General features: G+C 47.0%; 1 protein-coding gene across 3 annotated transcripts in view; it reads left to right on the top strand.

Moving 5' to 3' along the window:
- Window positions 1–27,181, top strand: part of LOC135388306 (cell adhesion molecule Dscam1-like) — a 56,513-nt gene that overhangs the window by 14,635 nt on the left and 14,697 nt on the right. For all 3 annotated transcript variants that reach the window (XM_064617770.1, XM_064617771.1, XM_064617769.1), the window contains 10 exons: window positions 555–839; window positions 3,756–3,875; window positions 7,786–7,953; window positions 8,090–8,237; window positions 9,649–9,797; window positions 13,540–13,662; window positions 20,107–20,271; window positions 21,264–21,334; window positions 25,283–25,514; window positions 25,752–25,850. In XM_064617770.1, the coding sequence (XP_064473840.1) occupies window positions 566–839; window positions 3,756–3,875; window positions 7,786–7,953; window positions 8,090–8,237; window positions 9,649–9,797; window positions 13,540–13,662; window positions 20,107–20,271; window positions 21,264–21,334; window positions 25,283–25,514; window positions 25,752–25,850 (1,549 nt within the window). In that variant the 5' untranslated portion in view covers window positions 555–565. The remainder of the gene's footprint in view (window positions 1–554; window positions 840–3,755; window positions 3,876–7,785; window positions 7,954–8,089; window positions 8,238–9,648; window positions 9,798–13,539; window positions 13,663–20,106; window positions 20,272–21,263; window positions 21,335–25,282; window positions 25,515–25,751; window positions 25,851–27,181) is intronic.

Genomic DNA, 27,181 nt, shown 5'->3' with positions numbered 1-27,181 from the left:
TTCAAACCGGCACGCCAAGGGCCTCTTCGGATCTGTTTTCGGATGCGACGAAACGCACTGCTGCTCTCGCCGGTGTCGGATTTGTTTTTGTCTGCTTGTAACAACACGGAAACTATTCAACATGAAAGATGAAAGTCACTGAAAAGGTTTGCCTGCTGTAGGGATCGAACCCACATCTTCTGGATTCCCGGTCCAGGGCTCTACCAATTGAGCTAAGCTAACACGCCTCTCCAGCGACTTTCGGGGTACTTTCGGGTACATTTTAGGGACGACGTAAATACAAATCTATGATTATCTAATATCTAAAATTTATAATTATAATCGTAAATAACAAAAATAATATAATCCTAAATATATATAAATCTCGCCCACGCAGGTCCTCGCTGATTTACTGATGGCGACGAAGGTATAGGTTGCGGTTTTGTGGTATTTTCGTTTTTTTTTTACAAGTGTTTGTTCGCGCCGCTGACGCCACCGATGGTAAAATTGGCGTGACACCGCATGGTCATTTCCTTGTCTTGGATGTGTATGGTAACCCTGTCTCTTTTCCCCAGAACCGCCGGAAATGCACAAGATGTACGTCGACTCCAACCTGAACCTCGGGGACCAAGTAGATCTGATGTGTTCGCTACGGCGCGGTTCCTCACCGGTCACCTTCAGCTGGTATCATAACGGAAAAGAGATCACAGCAGAAGATAAACTCGGAAGCTTCGTTGAGATTGCAGGAAAATCCATCCTGGTAGTTGACAAGATCACGAGGGAGCACATTGGAAACTACACGTGCTCCGTTAAGAACCCTGCAGGAACTGACAGCTATACCGTCAAGCTCTACGTTGACGGTACGTTCCGTTTGTGCGCTTCTATTCACCTGTGAGCGTTGGGGGCGTGTCGAGGAATTGGTATTGAGCACGATAACTATCCCGATTCATAGCCGCTATAATTCGTAATAGTGAAGGCAACTCATTATGCACGAGATAATAATATATCCGTAGGGGTAATGTGTTCTACAGTACTGCACGCGCGATTCGATCGCGAAAGGCAGAGACAAGGTGACACTAATATAATTGGAGTAATTTTTGCTCTTTCATGGTAATTTTTATCTGCGTGCTTCAGGTATCGAAGTACTCTCGCCTTTGGTAAACCTACCATAGGTAGAAAAATACCACTGGAACTGTATACTGGCATTGCTGGATCTAAGCTAGTCCAATGAGCACCTCTTCACTGTGTCGCACACCATTACAACACAGCAGCTTGAAACAGCCGGGAGGGGTTGCAGCCAGCACACGATCGTATCCGAAAGGGGAAGTTAAAGGGGAACCGGGGCGAAACGCATCACGTGATACCACCCTGACGTCACTAACCGTCTGTCCTGGAACCAGTGGAGAGAGAGAAAAACGAGGGTATCACGTGATAACGTAATGGACACTTCACCCCTACTCTGACTACACCTGCTCCACAAACTGTGGAACAGGTGTAGTGTGTAGTGTAGGTGTAGTGGTAGGTGTAGTGTGGAACACAATCCTGTGTTTAACAAAGACAGCTAAACGCTCTGAACGCCAAACAAAGAGGACAGGGCATGGCAGCTTGGTCTAATGGTGACGCACTGGTTATCCTCAATTGCCGCTCATTAATCTTTGGAGCGACGATGAAACCACAAATGCGAAAGGCAGTCTCTCTAATCCTAACGATAGCTCATTAAGAGAGCAGTTAAATCACATTTTGGATTCCTCAAGACCCTGCTCAGATAATTGAGCAGCCTATCAGCAGGGATCATGCAAAACATCGATAAAAATCATACTGCAGGGTACACAACATAACGAGAGGGATACGAAGAGCACTGAACTGACAAACAAAATTTTAATCCGCCAGGCACACGCTTATGTACAACGCTGTTCGCCTGACCCCTAGTGGGAGCCAAAGAACGACAATAGAACGACACCATCACCAACAACTTTCTTATCACACAAAAGCACACAAACGCCCCCTCGACAACCTCTCCTTCTGTTAGATTTCCATGAATTGTTGGATTTTATCACTTAACAACACAGAAGACACGCTAATCCGGCTATCTCCTGCCTGGTTTACGAGTAAAGCCTCTTGATACAGACGAACCCCTAAATTAATAAACCCCTAAATTACGACTTTGTATCAAAACCTTTGTTTTCCGGAACTTTCTTGAATAAAACACCTTAGATGACCGTTGTCTTATCATTGTGCGATTCAATTTACAAAATGCCCTGAAAGGTCACACCTTGTCCGGGGCCGCATTACCTAGGAGGCGCGGTGCTAACTGCTGAGGTTACGTAACAGCAGAGTACACGGCAGGCCATGAGTGATCGATACTCGATCGACACTAGCATCGAGTCCCCACCCCCAGCACCACCGACCAACGTCATCTTCATTCCCTTCCGGCTTCTCTGAAGGAATTGAAGGAGCCGTAAACAGGGCGGCCAAACATTTCACAGATAATGGTACCCCACGAAATAACCCAGGTCATAAAACCCAAACATACATTTTGTTCGGCTCGTGCCAGCTCAGTGACCCATATAAATGCTTTGAAAGATGAGTAACCAGCGCGCCTCTCTCCACCACCCATACGTCGCATGGTTACGTAGCCTTTTGCCGTCCAATCGGGGGGCTGAGCTAACGTGACGTTTCAAATTATCAGCCAATAGACAGGCTCCATTATCAGCTGTGAAGTGGAGTGTGCGAAGCGGAGCCGTTTATTTGTGTGGAATTACGTGGGTCGGAAATTCAGCGTCATGACGTCTCCAACATCTTCGGCTGGCGCAAACGTCAACAATTGGGCTGCTATTATATGACGCGATTCGAATCCGGGTACCTCCCAGTCACGACGTGGCATGACAAGCACGCTAACCAGTGTGCCACGCGAGCTGTTGACGCGATGGTGCGTGGATCAAACCAAAGTATGGCAGCCCAGTCGTCGTAACCATTCGAAGATGACGAATATGACCCATCGCAGATGCTGCGCCGTAGTGCGCCTGTGAATCTAAATTGAACGTATTTCTTTTCCAGTTTGAGGTTGTAACTGTTTTCAATAGAATAAGACTCACGTTCGTAAATCATACGTGGAACCCTTGATCGTAATCGGTAGGGAAAGCGCTACGTCAAATAATTAATGACGTAAAGTTAGAGCACATGGCGGAGCTAGAAAGCGAAAGAGTGCAGTGAGTATTTCATCCGTATGCAAGCGCCTTTTGGTTTTGAGCGCTAGTAATAGCAAGGAGCTTTCGCTGCCTAAGTTGAAATAATATAACGCAGAGAAATGCGCACCTTGTATACCTGTTTACGGCCCGTTTAAATAGTTCCCAGAGTGGGGGAGCCCTGATCAGAGCAATCATGCTCAGGATAGGTCATGTACGAGCATTTTTTTCCGCACAAGGACCCCTTGTTGTTTCCCGCACAACATGCCGAGGTCTACAACAAAAAGCTATGAAGATCTTTAACTGCCCCCTTTTATGAAACAACCTGATGAAACTCCGCAAACATAATCATTATAATAACGTCGGTACAGCTGTTGTTGTTGTTGTTCCGCCCTTTAGCCTATTATCCCATCCTCACACATTCTAATCCTCGGTACTGTTAACGCTTTTTCTACCTTCAAGCACAGTGTAAGAGTACCTTACATGTTCTACACAACTTTCCTGAGTGTGTCAGAGAAATGTGGTTCTGTGCCTCACATTATGCTTTACGTGCTGAAGTTTTATCAATGTTCCTAAATGTCTTCGTTCCAGTGAAGCCCACCTGGACACAAGAACCTAAAGACACGTCCGCCTCGACGTCTTCCACAGTCGTCATCCACTGCAACGCTTTCGGTTATCCACCGCCTCGAATCGAATGGAGCAGGCAAAACGGTAAGTAATCTGACCCCTATGATGGTCATTCGCATATTGGTTCGGTCCTCACGTATTCTTTGCGTGACCGCGAGTCATTGCTGGAAATGAACAGGAGTAAACCATGCATGCAACCAAACAATTCCGTCTATATTGATAGGGCGCTTCCTGCTCTTATGAGCCCATATCTCTGCAATAAAACGAAGTTCCCCCATTGGTCGTAACCCGGAAATCTCTCTTGTGGATATAAATGCGACACCAGGGAGCAGTAACTTGCTTTGGTTTTCTACGTGGCGCTGTACAACCTGGTAAGCAATGCAATGCTTTGCAATGACGCGCGAAACACATGTAAGACAAAATGCCCGACACGTCGTGCGACAAGTCGCACAGAAGAACAGTCTCACACACTGAAGAACAGAACACACTGAACACTGAAGAACAGCCACACTGTCACACACACAGTCACACAAAAGTCAACACTGAAGAACAGTCTGTGTTCGAAATATCGGCGGCTTCTGTCCTGAGGCAACCCCCTTCCTACATTCTACCGGTTCGCTGGATTTCTACCCATCTACGACAAGTCGCACAGTTTCGCGTGCGTTCGCATACACATGGAAGGAGACATCCCTACGACATGTCACTCTGGACCGCCGATGTTGCTCCAACAGCGCGGCCAGAGATACATTCGCTTAGACATTTAACGTAACGAAATTCGCTCACATAATAAGACACAGTAAGTGAGAACGATGCGTTCCTTATTTCATTTGTGTTTCAATACGCAACACGACGAAATCAGCCGTTCGAATGCACGCTATCCGCCATTTTTTTTTCTGGGACCGATAACAGAGAGGCTGCTTGGTTCGTGATGTCACCACCTCCGACAATCAGCCTACGGGAGCGGAGATATCTAAGCAGTTTTGTCGCGCTGCTACGTGTTGCGGAGTATCGCTGTTGCGATGTAATATTTCGCCAGAATCCGTCCCAGGATGCTTTGCGTTGCGACGCGTTGGTCATCAGTAAGTCTTGCTAGTATATGACACCGCAGCAAAAGTACAAGCTCTACAATTGGGTTATCAAGCAATTACCCTTCTAATTTAAATGCGCATGGTGACTTGTGCATCCTAAGGAAATACGTAACTGTTTTTCCTTACATCTTTACCATTCCTTTAGCTTTGTTCGTTCCAGAGTGTCGCTTGAAGCAGTCTTTCGCGCCTGAGTGAAGGGCGGTTAGTTTTCTGGAACCGTGCGCGGTCAATCGTCGGTCAGTGCGTGGTGGAACAGCCAGAGACCGATCGGAGTCTCGCCAGATAAAGTTTTCGGGAACCACAGAGAGACAGAGTCTTCTGAGATGGAGTAGAAGTTCCTTCACAGCATCATAAAAGACAAACTCTGAAACGGACGTAGAACACCGAGGGACATGGACAACTATAGACGCAACACACACGCATCTCACAATAAAGTTGTTGTTGTTAGACGCAACCACAACACGTCCGTGTCTTCTGTAATGTGTAACCGCCTCTCGGTTTTCTACCTTCGTAATCATACTCCATTTAGTCTGCGCTCTCTCCTCACTTTCGGAGCTCTCAAAACTGTTCCGACAGCAATTTACGAAATAGAAGGCTTGAGCAATCCTAAATCATCAGAGTATCCCTGTGTGCAATGGCATTCGAAATGGTGGTAGAAGGCATTTGAAATATTTTCTATACGGCGATTGTCTAACGTCCTGATGAGGACGAAATAGATATGTCAATACTTCGTGACTTTTTCGAGGAACGGAAGCTTAATAACCGCCACTGTGGCAATCGCGGAACACTGATTGCTGTGGAGTAGATGGAATCCCGTTCGCCTTGGTCGCGTTTCAGCTTCATTCGTGGGACGACCAGAACCGAACCGACCCTGGCAGCTAGGAGCAGCTAGCAGAAAACTCGTTAGAGAGGCCTCAAAAAGTATCCAGGTGTCGCTAGGTGAATTTGTAGTGTCGCTAGAAAAAGTCGCCAGACATAAAATTGCCGTGAACCTATTTTTAACAGCAAGCATTTCAATTACAATCCGTCAACATCGGTTTCGTAACATCGTTTCCGAAGTTTCTGCTTGGAAGAATAGCATATACGCAGGCGAGCTGTTGGCAGAAATTCATCGTAAGAAAGCTTGAGTATGAGCGGAGAAAACAGAACGGAACTCAAAATTTCAATTCTGTGTGTCGTCTCTGTTTCTTACGCTCAAACTGAAGCTTTCTTACGATGGATTTCTGCTTGGTCTCAGCTTCAGACATCAAGTGCGGTTTCTGTGTGCGCTTCTTTTTCTTTATACAGGGTTTTTCACGAAATATGAGCCAAAGTTTAAAAAAAAAATGGTTCTGTCAGCGGTAGCGTCATCACCATTGCTCCGCTAGAAGTATGGTCATCGTCATCGTGGCATTTATATTAACTTCCTATATCAACTGTATGCCCTTATAAGCGACAGACGTTTCTGTAGTTGTCTGTAATTTCAAACGAATCACACGCACACTTCAACGCACAAATACTGTTACACAAATATATGTGTGATTGATTATTCTCCTTGGTATACGTACGCATCTCTGCGAGCAACGGCACCTGCACGAAACAACTGAGGCCTAGGAGATGCGCACAGCCAGAAGTCCGCAATAATATGGTATTTTAAAATATTCTCACGATAAATGGCAGTTTTGCAGCGATTTTAAGAGTTTTCAGATGCCGCGTGTTGTTTGAGCCCAAGTCGCTAGATTAGTCGCTAGGCGCTAGACACGTATATTTGGTCGCTGACCTGCTCTGAAAGTCGCTATATCTGGCGACAACGTCGCTAGAACGGCAACACTGCCCTGGCCCCGAAGCAGTCAAGAAAATCTCCGTCACCGCGCGGGAAGGACAATCCGTTCGAGGTAAGCCGCACGCACGGTCTCTGCCGTCGCTCCCAACCTATCGTACAGGCCGTGTTCCCCTTTAATCAGTTTTGCTGCACCTCAATTAAAATGATATGTATTATACTCGACTTGGCGGAGATACCTTGAGTAAAAACGAATACTTGGTCGTTATAAGAAGAACGAGGCCGGTAGAGAGAAGGGTGTAGTAAAACACTGGCGGTGAAAATTAGGCTCCTGCACATGACGTCACGCGCAGCCTGTGAGCCACGCGGTAAAACATGGAGACGCGTCACAGGCGTCGTACTGCGGGCCGAATGAGGCAACAACGTGTGTTCTTACAATATCCCCTACGAACTGCACGCATAGCGCAACACCTAACGGCATGCAGTCCTGTTATGACAATAGGTAGATGGGTAGAAATCCAGCGAAACGGTAGAATGTAGGAAGGGAGTTGCCTCAGGACAGAAGCCGCCGATATTTCGAACAGAGACTGTTCTTCTTCTGGGCACCGTCCTCATCATTGGCATTGTATTTAAAGGGTTAGATGTTTTCCCGAGTCCCGTGACCTAGCATGACGTCATTGCACGAGCCTCATTGACGTGGCGAGGCCTCATTGGACAAGCGTCATTGACGCGATTAGGCGTGTTCCATCTGTGTGTTGCATTCACACATATATGTACTATTTCTATAATATTAAACTAAACCCACAAACTCAATTGAGTGTGTAATGCCATTGTGCAAGTACCTGAAGCGTGGGATCATAGATTCACCAGGGCACCGGATAAGTTCGGCTACTGAAAATCTCCAAGGTTCTGCAGAACATATAGCTTCATTGGGTGTCAAGATCTGACGCCAATGTGGGAAAAAGTTGCGGAGTCTTTACGACATGCAGAGCAAAATTAATACGATATTTTATTTCGGACGCTGCAGAAAAAGCAGCGGTGAGGTTTCATGATCGGCAGAAGCTTGCAATCTGTTCTTGTCGCTGCAATGCTTGCAGAATGATTATTCGTTTTGAAACGCAGCACGCTGTCTTTGTTTCTTGTGCAGAAGAAAAAGAATTTGTGCCTCTCAGAATGGGAGACCGCTACAACATGGCGCCGAATGGCAGTTTGCAGATCCGCTCGGCCAAGGCTGACGACGCTGGACATTTTCGGTGTGATGTCACCAATGGATTGGGCAACGGTCTATCCAAGGTCGTCAAGCTATCCATAAGCTGTAAGTTGTAAAATTGCAGTAGCATCCCGACTGCTGTAAATACATAGTAGGGGGAAGAGCAAGGAGATGGAGTGCGTGTTAGTTTGGTAACATCTATGGAACAGTACGTAGAAAACAACAAATTTTCCGCCTGCAGCGCCCCCACGGATACTCGAACGTGCAGAAGTGACCACTGTACGGCGCGGCCACAGCGTGCGACTTGGCTGCGAGGCAACTGGAGACAGGCCTCTGGTTGTTCATTGGACAAAAGACCAAAGGGCCTACGAAGGAACTGTCCGAGAAGGGTATGTCTCATCGAAATGCATCGGGGACTTTGGTAGATGTATTTGAATAATGACGCACAGGGCATCGAGAGATAAACCATATATCGGTTTGCTGGCTTTAAAATGGGGTGATTTCTGCAAATAATTCCAATAAGACAGGTGGGACCTCCGTTCTGCGCTCCAGGAACTGTCCAAGGCTAGCAGGACTAGTGGACGAAGACTTGCGGATATCTATATCTGGATGTCACTGTCCGTAATTTATGCTCCTTTCAAGATGGTATTTCGCTTCCAGCACAAGAACGGACCACATTGGTACAGCAAAGTTAGGCTTCATAAGTAAAAGTATACAGAAGATCAGCGCACCAAAAGTGCCAACCCACGCCTTACTGGAAATACATGAGTGACCTTGTCACACATCGGAAAGTGAAATATGCCAAAAAGTCGTCAAGTGCTAAACATATTGGCCTCCGTTTAAACCGCAAGATAGTGTACCATGATCCATTGCGCGGCCACGATTTCTCCGATGCGAAAGTTCGAAATTTTATCTTCTGCGTTTCCTTTCTTTAAGGTGTCCACTCTCGATGACATCTAGACTAGACAAGGCCTGACAGCTAATCATTTGCCACGATTGGCTGAGACGGACAGCATTGCGAATATATGTCACAGTATAGTCACAATCGCAACACGAACCTCTTTCACCTCTTGTAATACAACTCTCTCTTTCGGAGGAAGAAAATAGGCATCTACCGGGAGGCTACATTAGACTAGAAGGGCGTTGCCACTGCCCATCGATGTCAATTCTGGCGGCGCACCGAAATTTCTTTGATTAGCTGCTGTCAACTAGGTGCTTCCACTTCGGCCACACCCGTCTTGTTGCCGTTGTCGTCCGGGGAGCTGGGACGTATTAGCTCTTGACGTTAAACTGAACTAACCATGATGCATAGCCCCTCTTTCTGTGTGAACAAAATATACACTATGCGATTGCACGTAATAATAATAATAACTAATGACGTAATGATAGTCGGCAATGACGCAACGTACTTGAGTGCGGCGTCTTCAAAGTCTCCAAAAATCTCAAGCTAACTGTAGTGGTGAATGTTTTTGTTTTTCCTTTTTTTTTCTTTTTTTTTTCCCTACAACAGTTTAGCCCTGGAGATTTGATGGCGACTGGGAGATAACAGCCCAGGACATGTTTGTGGAGCGTTTTATGTGATGAACTTGATGATGATTATAATGATAATAATAATAATGATACTAGTGCCAAGGTGTCCTTACGTCGCGAGACAATAGGGACGACACCGTTGTCGGTCAATACAGTGATTTTGCCCACCTGAGGGTCTTTAACTGTAGTTGACGGCGTGTCCAAGTAACTTGTACACTGCCTGCAGGTTCATAACTTTTGAGTCGAAAGCATTTTCTTCCCCTCTTATAGCTTCGACATCATCGAGCGGAGGCTTCCAGGAGGTGTGACTTCAGAGCTCTTGATTCAGAACAGTTCTTCGTCTGACACGGGTGTCTACACGTGCGACGTTGCGAATCAATTTGGAAATGCCACAGCAGTATTCAAGCTCTTTGTACTAGGTATGGCCTGAGCTATTTAATCTTCTTATCAGTGATCACAGGTAGCATCATCAATGGTGCTATTATTAGCTACTTATTCTATTTATTTAACCGTAATGTGATACACAGGTTAGGTACACAGCAGGGCTGTAGGCCTGATTGACCGCGATTATGCAACGGGCCGAGACTAACAAACGTTGTGACCAACCATTGTGGGTCAGAGTAGTTCCCACATAGATTGTGGAGGCTACTCTCAAGCGGTAACCGCATACGACGATTTCTCGACGAAAAAACGGCCAAATTTCTCACCGGCACGACAGCTCGACGGAGAAACGGCGGAGCGAATCGGGCATGCACAGATTTCCACTGCGGTGGCGGCCTAGCGGACGTTTCGTTAGTCCATGTTAAATATTTGCTTCAAATTGACTGATAAATATTTTGCTACACATAGAAAAGTTGTAGAATTTTATAGTTATAGAAAGTTTATAGAAAGAAGCACTGATGGCCACTAACTACTTCTACAGTAGTTTAACTATAACTGCTAACTACTCTGCGATGGAGTAGTTTAACTAGTAGTTCAACTACTTTTCAGGGGAGGTAGTTAAAACTACTTCCTTAACTACTGCAATGTATTTTAACTACACCTCTAACTCGTAACGTTGTCCATCAACACCAATCCCATTCTATAGTGTTCTTGGACAGATAAATATGAATCACAAGCAGTGATAAAAGTGAAGATTTAGTACATATGCACGGCACAATTGCTCTGCACCTCCGTTCTCATCAAACAAGTAGCTCAAGGTAAAAGTCGGAAGCACAATCGTGCCGTAAAGCTTGCGGCAAAATCGGAAGTAGTTGGCGCCTGCAGTAACCTAACTACTGTAGTTAACCACTCGAAATAGTTGTTTAACTAGTAGTTCCACACTACATTTCTGCAAGCAGTTGAGAACTACTTTTTAACTACAATCACGTAGTTTAACTAGTAGTTTAACTACATGTAGTTAACCACTGGCCATCACTGGAAAGAAGTTCTTGCGGTCAAAACATATTCGCATAGCAAGCGCTACAAAAGCGCCCTCATACAGCAGCCGTCGGGCGATAGCATGCCTCCCAGCTCCCAGCTCGGTCATACCACGGGTGTTCGAAATCCCCGTAACGTTCACTCGTGGAACGGTAGCGCGTGGAGCGGTCTTATTCGCTGCCGTTCAGCGGCCGTTTCAGCTCTTCGCCGCATTTTTCCGTCCGTCGCTGTCGTCGAGAGATCGGTGACGTTCCCATTGCTCGCGTCGGCTCACCGGAAAAACGGTGACGGTGGCCGGTTTTCCTTCGATAATTCGCCGTATGCGGTTACCGCTTCAGTGCGCTCTCGTCAGTTCTTGTGAGCAACGTAAGCAGAAGGTTGTCTTTTTTGTCATGAGACTTTCCAGGGTAGCTTTCGTATTTGCTTGGTGCACGCCGTACGTGTCCGTTTCGTGTTTATTCGCGTTCTCATAATTTCAATTTCATTCATTTCATTTCATTTCGTTTATTTTCAGTGTCGATGAACCGCCGAAGCCTTAGTAAGGTGTAATGGTGCACAAGTTCAGGCTTAACCAAGACGCGTTCTACGACCTCCCTCATTCCGGACAGCGGAAATAGTTGGCTGCATAGCTTCTGTTGGTTTACATTCGTTTCGTGGATAACATACATACAATAACGCACACTATGTGCTGTGTTACATTTTTGCGCACGATGGGCATCGGAGTTTGACGACATGCAGAGACAAAGCCGTACATATATAATCATTGATCACTCCACGGAAACGGTCATCATAAGTGCATCGCAAGCATATAGTTGAGGAAGTTACTCAACAAAAGGATCTTGTTACGAGTTGGCAACTGTGCAAAAAATGTAACTAAGTTACAAACGAAGTTGCAGGTAATGAAAATGAACTTGAAGTTCCACAGCTACTTGGGAAAAGTAACGAGTTACTTTTAAGTTATAATTGCTACCTAATATAGACTTCCTAGTTTTTGACATTTGAATAATTAATTGGGATCCTGATCTCACAACGGACGGTGCAAGACGTTTTATGAAAATATTTTTTTTCTTCGAAAACTACTCCAGTATTTGATGTGACGAAAGAAGCGCACCTTTTTGTGCTTCTTTAGCGATGGAGTTGGTGATTTCGATGTTGTAATAAGGTTGTTGAACGGAGCACAAAAGCGCCACTGAAAGTTTAGGCTCCATGAGGTGCCGTCTACGCTCATTTCGTAACCACACCAATCTTGATGCACAGTGAACTCTCTCATTATAAATACACAGGTCGTCGCAATGATGAAGGTCACCTGAACCTCCGAATGTACTGGCAAAACATGATTCTATCTTCCGCTGCCTTGTTACTGCTACGAGCAGGAGCAAGCTTACAATGTACAGAAAATCCTTCGTGGAAATAGTCTTGTTAGTACCAGGAATCGGATTCCAACAACCACAACAACTTTATTTAATGATGAGGATTGTGGTGTTTCATCGCCAGGGGCGATGCTCTACCCAATTGCTATATGGTGAAATGGAATAATGAATTCCATAGACATGTTGTGCGTTGAAAAAAAAAGCACACACAATATTTAAAACACATCTATGCACGGGCTGAAGGGCACAATGCCCAGAAGTGCGCACTCGCAGTGGAGAATGCCCCGCAAAATTAAAGCATGACGAGGAATTTATATTGATCTTTTTGTTGACAATTAAATGAAGGTACTTGAGTATTTCAAAAGCTCGTCACTTAAAAAGTGGCATTACATTCGTAGCTTTTAACTTGTAACCACAGGAAAACGGAGTCATATGCGCCGTGCACATACAACGGCGCGCACGTGGCTGCCGTATCATCAGAGAGGGAGGACGCAGCTAGCGATATTTGTGTACTAGAATCGAACAAAAGCAACTTGGAACTTACCATAAGTTACTTCGACAAAGTCACTCAAGCAGTTACTGGAGCTCAAAACAACGAGTTATGTCCAAGGTTACAGAAAAACATAACGAGTTACAACGCTGATCACAAGGCAACAGAACTGAGCCCGTTTGCATAAAGATATGTAAGATCGGTGTCCACACCGTAAGCTTTTCGTTCTTCGCTGCGGCGAATTCTGTAACAAGAAACATGTAATTTTTTAGGTGACAGGGAACTGATTAGGTCACCTCAGGAGATCGGGCCGGGCCTCCACGGAAAATTTAACGGCGGAGTGACAATAAAGGCCGGCCCGCTTGGTGCGTGTTCCTTGAATATCGCGCTGCGTAAAACTCTGCATGGCCACGCACCGTGAAAAAAATATGCCTGTCAAACCTCACGGGGCGCAAATCCCGCTGCTGCGTGCACAGCGGGTTTGGCGTATGTGCTTTACAAAGTGTTGGCAACATTCTTGTCGGGCATTCGGGGCAATACCGCTTGCGGTGCTGTTCCGGGAAGATATTTTCTTGAACATTCTTGTCTCCTTCCTGGTCCGTCCTGAAACGGTTGTCTGTGTGCGCGTTCTTCTCTAATTGATTTGTGTTTAGCAAAATGGGCCCTCACGAGCGAAAATGGTTGTACTTGGAGATGTCCTCCTGCAGCTTTATCGTACCAGCGACCATTGCTAAAAAGGAAATAGGATGCAGGACCGGAAGCAAAAATGACTTGCTGCGCCGTGATTGGGTGCTATGGACGGCCGTGAACTGACTACTTCAGCTCCTTTGCTCTTTATTCTGAAGCACCAGATATATTTTCAGTTATTTCCTTCCCTTTCAGAGCCTCCATCACCTCCGGTTGGGATTAAAGTATCGGAGATCCGAAGCAAAACTGTCCGCTTGACATGGCAAGCTCCTTATTCTGAAGTGAACACATTCCATATCCGCTTCTGGAGAGAAAGCTGTAAGTACACACGTACCTCCAATACGTAACCATCAAAGTCCCCGTACATCTAGACACAGTGGTTTTCAACCTATGTAATCGTGGGGAACCCATGATCGTTCCAGTGCGTTCGAGGAACCTGCTACTACAGAATGATAGACACAACTCTGTAGAACTGGGGGAAAACCGAGGGAAAATAGCTAGATAGCACAGTTGGCCCCGGGATGAATGTGAACCGGGATCACGTCGCTGGGTAGAAGGCGCTCATCTTAGTCGCCAAGCCATGGAAACTATTCCCTTTTCACTTTTTGTTTTGTTTGGCAACATTCCGAATTGATATACACTGATACGAAAACGAAACAACGAACGAATCGAACGGACACTTAGACGGCCCCTGGCCAGACATAAACAGATGAACGCGTATGTAACCGAATACGCGACAGGTTGGGGCCTGGAACGTAACTTTTACGGAATTGGACTTCGTGATATCTCATAATGTACGCACTTCTATTTCCGTCTGTTGTACAATAAAGGAGTGTTCGTCTGTCTTCCTAACAGAGCAGTCGTGTTTTTCTCCTCTGCGGAGCAGCGCCAGTTAGAAGCGATTTTATACAAGTGACAACTTCGCTAAAGAATCACATTAATCTACTACATGGTCCCGAAACCCGGGACTAACTGCGCTGCAATCAGAAAAGCCAACTGCACCTAGACGACATGGACCGCCTAAAGAGCAAAAGAGCCGCACGACGGGCACAAGTTACGAAACTGGTCAGCGAGCTGGCGGAACTTCGAGCCCAAGACAACGTCCACAAAACAACGCTAAAGTCATAGGCGCCGACTGCGGGGGGGCTTGGGGACCTGAGCCCCCCTCCCCCCGGAACTTTCCAAGGGGGGGGGGGCAGGCCCCCTCCGGGGAGCGTTTTGGGCATGGTTAACCTCCGGTTCAAAGGCCACGTATCTTCGGGGACTAATCGACGGAGGTAGCCAGCGTACCTTCGTGCGCGACGATGTAGCGAAAAGACTCAAGCTCAATGTAGTGTGGGAAACGTCACTGCAACTCAACACCTTTGCCAACGACGCCACCACTAGAAGACCAGTGGTAAAGGTGAAGATTGTGCAGCTAGTGCTCCATAGCCAATACGGCTCCGAAGCGTACATCATCGAGGTCCTGACGATCCCATTTACCTGTAAAGACTTCACTGCCACACCGACGGATAATGAATTCATACATTCGCTCCGCCGTCACAAAGGAAGCAGACGATGTGACGTGCCCAAATATTCCCGGCGAATCTGGAATCAGCGTCTTGATTGGGTGCGACCACATGTGGCGGCTGCTGAGCGGTGAAGTATGCCGATTTTTTTTTTTTGGTGGCAATCTCGACAGTTTTTGGATGGACGTTTCAGGGATCAACGACGGTATCTGCCCACCTCGGCATCTACAGCACAACTGCTGTGTGCGTGTTGCGTGTGGGTGTAACAGAGAAGCCCCCACCGGACTATCTGAAACGATTCTGGCAGTTCGAGAGCGTGGGAATTGTCGACGATGAAAAGAAACATACGCTGATCAATTCATCCGTCATGGAGGAATTCGAGGAAAATATCACGTTCGCCGATGGTCGATACCAAGTTGCTCTGCCATGGAAAGCACGGATGGCCACTTTGCCCGATAACCTGGAGGTGCCGAAATGCAGGCTACAGAGTCTCGTGCGGCGGCTACAGCGAGATAGCAGCGTGAGGGAGTATGACGACGCCATAAGGGCCTACGCCAAAAACGACCACGCAGAAAGGGCAACTGTCGACGCACGGGATTCGAACTGCACGTGCTACTACATGCCACATAGAGCGGTGATCCGCGATAGTTCCACTTCCACAAGATTACGTGTTTAACACTGGCTTGCACAACAAATAAAAACAACAAGAAAATGACGTTTCGACGCCTATGCGGGCGTCCTCATCAGCTTTAAAAAACGTGAAGGAACTGAACTTCGAACTTCAAAACGTCCTTTTCTTTTATCGTTTGTTTTTATTTGTTGTGCAAGCCAGTGTTACGCAGTAATAAACATCATGACCCATGGCTTTTGGTCTATTTTCAACAAGATTACGTGTCGCCTTTGACGCCTCGTCTCACGGTCCCGCAGCCACGTCCTTCAACGACCATCTTGAAAAGGGTCCAAAACTGAATTCCGATCTGATACCCATTTTGCTGCGCTTCCGCATGTACAAGATTGCGATTACCGCAGACATTCAGAAAGCATTCCTGCAAATCAGCATCAGACCATCGGACAGAGATGCATTGCGCTTTCTCTGGCTCTCCAGCCCACCTTTTCTTGGCGCTCCATTACCAGCACTTCAACATTGGAGAATGACCCGCGTGCCTTTGGGGACTTCCGCGAGTCCATTTCTGCTTGCGGCTACTCTGCAACATCATCTGCAAAACACGAAAGGACACGACGAGGACATTGCCGTCACGTTGGCCAACTCCTTTTACGTGGATGATCTGCTCATGGGTGTCGATACGCTGGACGAAGCAAGGAGAATCACCTCGGGAGCGCAGGCAATGATGCAACGGGCAGGGATGAAGCTGAGCAAGTGGTCATCGAGCGCCATGGAGCTGCAAAGTGTTTTCGAAGAGCTGAACACGGACAACTGCAACGTGAACAAGCGACTGGGCGACAAGCGACAATTCATTATTGTGACACTCTTTTTGAATGATTGACGTATTTGCGTTTGCCAGTCTTGCCAAGATTGGGAACAATATATTGCACCAATACTGTTTCAAATAAAGGCAACTCCCCATTCGGGAACACAGCGCTCACCATTCCACGTACTATATGGCTACGACCCTATAAGACCTCGGGAACTCACTATACTCTCGGCAAGCGACCTGGCGCTCGTATCTCAAGACGGAAGCGTTGAACACATTAGGGAACAAGCCAGAACATTACTACAAACATCTCAAACGTGTCAGATGCAGAAAGTCAACATCCACAGAAAGCCAGTCGACTACGCTGTCGGAGATCCAGTACTGCTTCGAAAGCATATACGAAAGGGCAAGCTCACGAACCCATACAAAGGTCCGTATTACATTCGCAACAAAATCCAAGACGTCTACATCGTTGGAAATCACGACAACATCTTCCTCAGAAGAGCTCACGCGGAGCAACTAAAGAAATATGTACCTTTCCAACGGCAAATAACTAATTAGGCTCCGGGCCGGAGCCTCTGTAGGGATGGGTGGTGTAAGCCAGGTGCGAAAAAAAGACCAGGAGGGAGAGGAAGAGAAGAGAGGTTGGAAGAGAAAAAAGGGACTTCGAACGTGTGTTCCTAACAGAAGACAGAAAAGTCCTTGGCATCGTTTGGGACAGAACTGGTGATAACTTCAGGTTTTCTGCCGAACATCTACTGGACACCATGACCGCCGCAACGTCGACGAAGCGCAGCGTGTTGCAAACATGTGGCAAGATATTTGACCCGCTCGGTTTCCTTGCTCCTTATACAATCAGAGCGAAGCTTTTATTCCAGAGAATATGGGAGCGAGGACTCGACTGGGACACCGAGCTCCCAGATGACTTGTTACAAGAATGGAAATCGTGGTGCGAGGAGTTGCCGAAGCTTGGCATCATTTCACTGGAACGATGCCTTACACCCGTGAATGGGACCGGCTACACGGCGTTCTACATACATTTACCGACGCCAGCCCCCAAGCCTATGGTGCCTGCGTCTTCGTACGGACGGTAGACGACATGGGAGCTGTCAAAGTGGGGCTGCTCTTCGCAAAGTCCCGCGTGGCACCCATCAAGAAGCTTACTCTGCCACGTCTCGAACTGATGTGTGCGGTGATCGGGATTCGAATTGCCAAGCTCGTGCACGATTCGTTGCAAATCCTGTCAGGAGAACCAACCTACTGGACGGATTCCACTATTGTCCTCAGCTGGATCAAGGGAGACTCAAGCAGGTGGAAATCGTTCGTCAGGAACCGTGCGACCGAAATACAAAGCAACAGTGGCCCATCACAATGGTGACACTGCCCTGGGGCTTCTAACCCAGCCGACGCTCTTACTAGAGGACTCAGAATGGACGTCCTGGCGGAATACAAACATTGATTCCTCGGACCAGAATGGATGCGCAATACACCCGAACTCTGGCCACCAACGACTACGCAGGAAACAGAACCCGACATGGTACAAGAAGGGCAACGAGTACAAGGCGTCAACGTGAATCACGTGCAGACAACAACCGACGTGCTGTTGGATCCCAAAGATTACAGCAGCTAGCAACGCATATTGCGAGTCACTGCATTGATTTTTCGGTTTACGGAAAGCTGCCGGCGAAGAAACCTCAAGAACGATCCACTCACCGCTGAGGAAATGGACACAGCCGAAATATTCTGCATCAAACAAGTACAGAGCGATGCTTACGCAGATGAGGTACTAGCCCATTCCCACGGCTTGGCACTACAGAAGTCGTCAAGGATAGCTGAGCTACAGCCATACCTCGACGGGAATGGACTCCTACGACTCACTGGAAGGCTGCAGTACGCTGAAGAATCCGAAGAAATCAAACACCCCATTTTGCTACCAAAGGAGTATGAGCTAACTCGACACATCGTGGAGGCGGCACATCGTCGCACTTTACACGGAGGTCTCCAGACCACGCTGTCGGAGAGACGTGAAAAGTGGTGGATCACTCGAGCCAGGCAGCTGGTAAAAACAGTCATAAACCAATGCAGAGTATACGCCCGCTTTCGGGCATGCCATGCAACAGCGCCTACGGCTCGTCTACCTGCCGATCGACTTGAGCGGAGACATCCCTTTGACACCTCTGGAATCGGTTTTGCCGGTCCACTATATGTAAAAGTGAGCGACACACAGGTGAAACCATACGTAGCTCTGTTCACCTGTGCCACCTCAAGAGCCGTCCACCTTGAACTGGTGTCCGACCTGACTTCTAAAGCATTCGTAATGGCGTTTCGACGCTTCATTTCACGAAGAGGAGTGCCTTCAACAGGTACAGCGATAACGCCCTGACATTCAAGAGAGCGCAACGTGACATCCGCAATTTATGGAACGTTATCCGCAACGGTAGAGGTACAAAACTTCGCTTCCGAACACCGGATACACTGGAAATACATTGTTGAACGTGCCGCCTGGTGGGGCGGATTTTGGGAAAGGATGGTTAGAACCGTGAAGCAGTGCCTCCGGACGAGTTCTCGGACGACAATGCTTGACATTTGAGGAGATGACAACTGTCTTGCATGAAGCGGAGGCAACAGTTGACTCTCGTCCACTAACCTACCTCTTCACCTCACCGAGCGAGCAAGTGCACCGACCCCGGCATACCTTTTGATCGGGCGTACTTTGACTGCACTACCTTCGCCATTAGCATTTCGCCCTACCTGCGCCATTCGCAGTTTTGGCGACGGTGGAGGCGCGAATATCTGCTGGAGTTGAAATCTGCCCATGTTGCCACAGTGGACAACCCAGTGGGGTTCAAGGAGGGGGACGTAGCTCTCCTACATGAAGACAAAATTCCACGTCACTTGTGGAAATTAGTTCCAATACTGGAGCACTACAAGGGAAGGGACGGCCAAGTTCGTTCCTGTGTCATCAAGTTGCCGTCTGGTCGTATCACCCGAAGACCAGTGCAGTTACTCTTCCCATTGGAATGTCTGTAGAAGAAATGAGTTATCAAACTCATTTGGGGGGGGGGGGGGATGATACGAAACATCGTAGAAGAAACGAACACAGTAGAAAGGACAAACACACAAATCCTCAAGCGCCTAAGAACAATAACGAAGCCTTCAGTCGACTTTATCGGTGAACATAGCAGGAGCAGGCAAACTAGCTGGTGTTGAATTGATGTTAACATTGCCTTGAGCTTGAGGGGAACCACAGGACGAACACAGGACGAGATGAACAGATAGACTCACGAGCCAGCAATGAAGCTTTAATACAGCTTTAAAGCTTTAATCGGTGTCTCAGCGTAGGTGAATATGAGGCGCGTAATACGAACCGCTTAACGGTCGGTGCTACCACCGACCGTTAAGTCGTATTACGCGCCTGATATTCACCTACGCTGAGACACCGAAGTGTACACTTTCTTTTTACCCTGTCTCCCTTGTACTTGTATTAAAGCTTCATTGCTGGTTCGTGAGTCTATCTGTTCATCTCGTCCTGTGTCCGACCTGTGTTTTCCCCTCAAGCTCAAGGCAATGTTAACATCAATTTATCAGTGACTTCCTTCTTTTTTCTAGTATTCGTGTGTACGCAAACCTCTGCACCAGGCACTGTGCCTAGGTGTTGATGATTTTAATATTATTAACAGTTTGCCGTTGGTGGCCTCAAAATTGTTGCTAACATAAACGATCGCTTTAATATCAGATGTTATGATGTTTCGAAAATGCTTACGAATGAACGTACCGCTGAAACGCTGAGAGAAGGTCTTTCTGTCGCATTACTTTTACAGCGCAGAGCCGCAAGCTTACCCTGATCACTGTATCTGGCTCGGAGACGTCCGTGTACTTGAGTGATCTTCTTCCGGGCACTGGCTATGGGGGATACATGTTGTCCGAAAATCGTGTCGGGATAAGCGTTCCATCTACGTCACTCCATTTCTTGACCAGTGAGGAAGGTGAGCCTGTTACTATATCTGCACGCCTGTCCTGCTTGTAGTGTTGTGTAGAAATCCACAATAATGCCGCTGTGCGCGGTATTGCTCTAAAGATTCCGCAAACCAGACTTCCCGGTACAGTGCAGGCCTGTTTTCATTGTACGTCTCCCCTCCCCCACGTACAGTGACGCTGAGTGACTCCGAACCCTTTAACTATTTTTAGGTTTTGTACTCTTGCATGTGAAGATTAATATCATTACTTCCCAAGAACGTGTTGGTAAACGTATTGGGCATTGGGCGCTTTGGGCGTTGTGCCAAACGCGTTGATATGCGATTTACGACCGTCACGCGGCCATATCAGATGACCACCTCGCGCTGTGATAGGGTGTCACGTGATGGTTGACCCAATATAGGTGAGACACACACAGACCTATACGGCGGTCGGCCCCATAAGGCTACTCCTTTATTATTGTTAGGGGAAGTACATTCACCTGTATTCAACACTTGGAAACTCTTTCTCAACTGTGTCCCCTTGTATTCTGTAGTTTCTCGCCGATGCTACACAAGCTTACCATTAAAACAAACAGGCACGACGTGTGCACTAGTCAGGGCTAGAGTCAGGGGTGGATGCAGACCCTCGGATTTGGGGGGGGGGACGGTTTCTTTGTCGAAGCGCGTGGTGGGAGAAGGAAGAGTAGACGGAAATCCATTGTATAATTGGAAATCCATTGGAAATCTTGGATTTCGGTATTGAAATACTATATGTCCATGTCAGTGTGCGTGGGAGAAGACGACGCACATGTCTTGTAAATTTAGCACTTGTTAGTGACGGGAGGCCCACCGTGCGTTCGCTACTGCAAAGGTAGGTTTATAACGCGATCCTCTTCCATGCATATGTGCGCTCAGTTGCAATAGTTGGAACGGCTGATACGGTTACAACAGTTGCACCGGAAAACGCTTTGCATTTGGCAAGCGGTATACGCTGGCTCACAACACATCTTGTCTTTTTGTAGCTCCAACGGCTTCGCCACTTGACGTTCGGATATCAGGGCTCGGAAGCACACATTTCAAAATACAATGGAAGGTAAGCTACCAACGAAGCACGGAGTGTTTTACTCTTGGCCACGTTGTCTTTTTACAGCGTGGTTTTGGGTTCATACGATCAACTTCTATAGAACGTCTACTACACAGGGCTTATAGTGTCACGTCACAATCGAAATTTTAATAGGAAGTTTATTTCCAACAGCCCTTCCGGGGGAAAAAATTCTCAACATGTTAACGTTGTAAAGGTTGTTCAGACTTCTCTAGTCATACATGCTGCTCAGGTTACCTACCAACGTACTGTACAGCTCGCGTCAACCTTAGTAATAACCACAGATTGAGAAGTTACCCGTCAGAAAGACTCGTTACGAGATAAGTTACCGTGTGAAAAATGTAACTAAGTCATCAACGAAGTTCTTCAGCCTGAAATGTAACTCGCAGTTACGGAGTTACTTAAAAAGAGAACGAGTTACTTCCAAGTTACTTCGGACACAAAACATCACTACACAGGTGCAACGCGCGTGAGCAGTTCAGTTCGACCTTGAGTTGCCTGCGGAGGAGTGCAACACGCTCAGATAATTTTCGTTTACGTACAATAATTTGAACTCTTTGCGTCTGACTCCCCGTGGGCGCACGGTGGTTCAGCTTCATTTCAATGGCAGCTGTTCCTATACTTCCTGAATGGAATACTGTTATTGATTGAATATCACGTTTTATGACATAAAATGCCATGAAAGAACTGGAGAGAAAGTAAGAAAATATGTGGAGGTGATTGAAAAGCGAATTAAAAGTAACTTGGCACTTAGCTTAAGTTACTTTGGCAAAGTTACCAGAAAAAGAGACGAGTTCCTCTGAAAGTTACCACGGCGCAAAAGTATCGGGTTAAGTTACAAGTTACTAAAAATAGGAACTTAGTTACAGTAACGAATTGCCTCGAACTCTGATAATAACACCGAAAAAAATATGGTCTCGTTCCCGAGCGCGATTACCGCTACCCTTGGGTGACATGAGGAAATCTTAGTTGAGCAAGATTATTCTGTTAGTTTAACGTAAAGATTTTGTTCACTCAACATCCCCCAGTGTCCCCGGGGTGACTGTTAGCGCGCTCGGAAACGAGACCGAATTGTTTTCCAGTGTTACTATTAAGGTTGACGGGAGCTCTACAACACAATGCACGGCAGGCAGTCCCCATAAGACCTGCTTGGTGGCCCAGTATTAGGTTCGAATGGGCGTTCGTAATTTCTATTGGTCCAGTAGACTAGTTTTCGATAGCGGTACTATAATCGATTTCCATAACCCGTGTAGACTTCTCTTCTACGCGGTACAGCATGATCGGCAACGATCGACTGTAACACAATTGATACATTACATAGAACAATCGACGATCCCTAACACACGTAGCGAATACGACTAGTGCTGTCTTCTCAAACAACGCCAAATATCTGTCTACTCTTCCATCCTCGTTTATTCGCCACGCACGTGTTTTTATGTTGTCAGGGCGCACTATAATACCACACCACAGCCCAGAACAAACACTAACTCGCACTAGCTGTCACCTCTCTCCGATATCAATGCTAACCAACGATCACCAATCTGAACTGAACCGAAATTGATAACGTCAACGAGCGATTCACGAAAATTGACGTTAGGAACCTATTGACGTTGATGCAATTGACGTTAGGACACTATACTCTTACCTCAACGGAAACTACGCTTCTGGCATAGTGATGAACCTGAATCACAAGCTTCACAGGGCTTAGTATGCCTTACTATTTGTAAAAAAAATATATTGTTAGCTCTACACTCTGCCACGACCGCATACTTCCTTGTACAAGCCATGTTGTTTAAACCCATTCTCCAGGTTTTACATTTAAATTAGTCGGGCCAGGCCTGACTTCTGCAGAGGGCAAATTGCTTCGTGTTTACACTCGTGCCTGTACTGTCAAAGCAGAAGCACTGTCTGCCTCCGTTGTTTCGGACAATCTTTTTCGTCAGCCCAGTCCCCACAGTCGTTGTCATCATCGCAAACCCAACTTTTTCGGATACACTTGAAGTTTGGACACTTGAAGCCTTCGCACAAGTAGTTCTCACAGTCAGCTTCATCCGACCGGTCCGGGCAGTCCACGGCGCCGTTACACCTAACGTGCGATATTGATAAGCACTTCTTGAGCGGATCGCACGCCAGCTCCTCAGCAGGACACTCCAACGGACACCCTTCTTCATCAGACTCATCAACGCAGTCGTCATCACCATCACAGCGATATTCCTGTTTGATACATTCGTTGTCTTTGCATCGGAAGCCATCACAAGGTCGCTTATCACAATCTGCTTCGTCTGAACCATCTGGGCAGTCTCGCAAGCCGTCGCAGATTGCGACCTTTCCTATGCACCTGTTCTTCTCCTTGCAGAATATCGCATCTTTCGGACACTGCGGAGCGGGACAGTCTTCCTCGTCGGAACCATCGCCGCAGTCATCGTCTCCATCGCATTTCCATTCTTTCAGCGTGCACTTGTTGTTCTTGCATTTGAACCCAGAGCACGTGTAGTTCTCACAACCAATTTCATCGGACCCATCCGGGCAATCGATGGTTATATCGCATAATAGCGCTCTGGGTAGGCACCGTTTTAGACTCATACATGAGAACTGGTCTTGAGGGCAGTGCAGCTCCGGACAGTTCTGTTCATCACGTCCATCGCTACAGTCAGCGAGCCCATTGCACTGGAACTGCTGGTCGACGCAATGTCCTCCGCCACAGTCGAGGTAGTCTTCGGGACACTTCTCATCCTCCTCTTCTTCTTCCTCTGCTCCCACTAAGGCCACCGTAGACAAACAAAGGAACAAAATAAACAGCTTCATGGTTCTTTGGTTCTTCGCTAACGTTGAAAATAGCGTGCCTTCTGCGCCTTGATGGCGAACTAGAATGCGACGTGCTCACGAGGCCTTTGCCCCGTAGGAAGTTGTGGCTTTCCTGGTTGACGACACGGAGGAAGCTGTAAAGGGCGGATGTGTGATGCCGTCCAAGGTTCAACGTGTATATCTTTCTGTAGAGTTTCCGTTACGAGATCGGCTAAGTGCGTCAGCGATGAGGATTGTGTTTCTGCGGAACAGAGATTAGGTCTTCAAGGATATAGCGTACACGAGCACGTTGTCGACGCCACGTTTTCTCACCCCCCAGCGTGCTTACATAGGAGTAAACAATAAATTGGTGATGATAATGCAAGGAGCTTCACCGCTGCGGTGAGATACCCCACCTCGGAAGATGTGTGAGATTGTTTGGTTAATAGGAAGCATGATTGAGAAACAGTGAATCAGTACACAGAGGTGACCCCCCGACGGCTGTGGTGTGCAGAATACAACGACGGAAAAATCACGCAAAGTCGTCTTTTCTTGATTCGTCGTACCCGCACCGAAACTGAATACCACAGGCACAGCAACACCAGAATAGTACGACGTATATGAAGCACAAAAATGATGTGGTTCTAAAGAGCGTGTATTTTTTAGACCTTCCACATCACTGTTCCAAAACATGTGTAGCCGGTTTCTCCTTCAATGCTGGTGTGGGAGCAATGATATCGTTGTCAGGTTTCTCGTACTCTCGTAATTGATATCTAAGAAAAAAATATCTTCAGTTAGCCTCACTGTTAGAGAAGCGAGGAGCTGTTGCAAATGTTACCTACAAGTGCATTGTTGAAATTGTGCACCCCCTGGTGAGAAACTGTCGTGACCAAAAGGCGCATACGTACGGCTCTCACACCGACTAAGCTCAGTTGTCTCGCGACGTAAACACCCAATTATTAATCACACCGACTAAGGTGTGATAGTGGTATCAGACTTTGCAGTGATGACCCGTGGGCGCGCTATGCAGTGAAACTGGCGTTTTAAATAGTTGGTTACGCTCACGAATGTGCTCGCTAAAACTGAACCCTGCCACAAAGCACGCGTCCAATGAGACATTTGCCGATTCTGATTTATCTCTCGCTGCTCTTTCAGCCTCCACCATCGGACCACCAGAACGGCAAGATTCAAGGTTACTACGTCGGCTACCGGCCTTACGAATCCTCGCTACCATACACATACCAGACGGTGACAGGGCCTGACCCGAGACAAGCGGTTGTCCGAGGACTACAGCTGAACACGCGATACTCTGTAGTCGTACAAGCGTTTAACACTGCGGGCACGGGGCCTTCTTCGCACCAGCTGGTGCTAACGACGCTTGAAGAAGGTGAGGGGATGAAAAACTTTGTTGTCAGGTCGCAAAAGGTCGCAAATACGTCAAGAGGGGTTGCAGCGAGACACTACAGCCTACTCATAGATGCTTTTTGTCAGAGTTTAAATATTGTATTGATCAGTGCAGATATGTATTGTACGTATATAATTCTCGATAGATTCCCTCAACCTTATCTCAGCCTTTAGGTCAGTCAAGAAAGCGATTGCATGTGCACTCTTCTGCTCTCTACAGATTTACCTGACCCACCACCGTTTACCATCTCCAAGGTGACCTGCTGCTCCGTAGCGTTGACGTTGACAGACAAGAATAGAGACAGAAAGAGCCTGACGCGTAAGTATTCCGTAATTGTCAGTGCCACAGCACATATTGCCCCGAACACTCATGAAACTTCCCCACTAATATTATTAAATAATATTGAGCAATATGCCGCACCGAGTCGCACAGAGCTATCGCAATATCTAGAAAGTTATGCTCTGAAAAGCGGCGCCTTAACACTACACTCTAAGAAAAAAGGGTGTGAAAAGGTGGTAACTTCTATAGTTACCACCTAGATCAACATGGCGTCTGATGAAGGGTGTAAAAGCAATTATCATATATCCAAATTGCTACAAAAAAAAAGGTACGCCCCCCTCGCTCACCGAATCAGAAGCGGTAACCACATCATTCGTCGCAGAGAGTGAGGTAGCAGGTAGTACTTTGCAACCGTTTAGGCATAACATATGCGACAACTATTGCCTCCTAAAAGGTGTAACTGCTCCACCTTTTTTCTAAGGGTGTAGCGCTGCCGTGATCCTGAGAGCACACTGTTAAAACAGAACTTCACCACATAGCACGCTCCTAGCCAACCATCATTCCGAATGATATCATTCTGTGCATTAATTTGGTGAAAATGGGAGGAGGCGCCTATCTGGGACAGATTATCTTGTCCCAGGTGGGCGCCTCCCCCTGTTTTGAACATATCATGACACAGAATGATATCATTCGGCATGATGGTTGGCTAGAAGCTTGCTATGTGGTGAAGTGCTGTTTTAACAGTGCAGCGGCTACAAGACGATACCATTATCACTCCAGGTTAGCGCGGGGCGTAAGCCTTTTTGTGAGAATTAACATAATTGAGCAAGTGTCACAAACAGGCGTACGCCTCCGTTTTCTAATGTGATATGCGGTGAAGCCAACAACAGCAGGCCCACCTGTTTTAAGAGTGCGCGTGTTTAGAGATCATCCGTCCGGTTGCGAGAGAGTGTGCAGCATTCGTGTTCGATATCGAGTGGCACGGAAACATACGCTCTAGAACTCACTGGTAGATGCACTCTTAGAAATGAACTTCACTGCATAGCACGCTCCTAGCCAACCATCATCTCGAATGATATCATTATCTGCCCTGATTTGTTGAAAACGGGAGGCGTACGCGTTTTTTGTGACAATTATGAACAGCATAAGTAAACACAAACAGCACAATGAACAGCAGAAAAAGGCGTACGCTGCCCGTTTTCAACAAATCAGGGCAGATAATGATATCATTCAAGATGGTGCTTTGCTAGGAGCATGCTGTGCGGTGAAGTTCTGTTGAAGAGTGTGATGGCCGGTATGCTTTACTTCCCGCTTACAGTTCGTGCTCCTTAGTATCAAACCACATGAAATCCCTTACTAGATTTACTCAC

Source organism: Ornithodoros turicata, chromosome 3 (genome assembly GCF_037126465.1).
Source record: "Ornithodoros turicata isolate Travis chromosome 3, ASM3712646v1, whole genome shotgun sequence".
Lineage (NCBI taxonomy): Eukaryota > Metazoa > Arthropoda > Arachnida > Ixodida > Argasidae > Ornithodoros > Ornithodoros turicata.
This window is presented reverse-complemented; position numbering and strand designations above follow the sequence as displayed.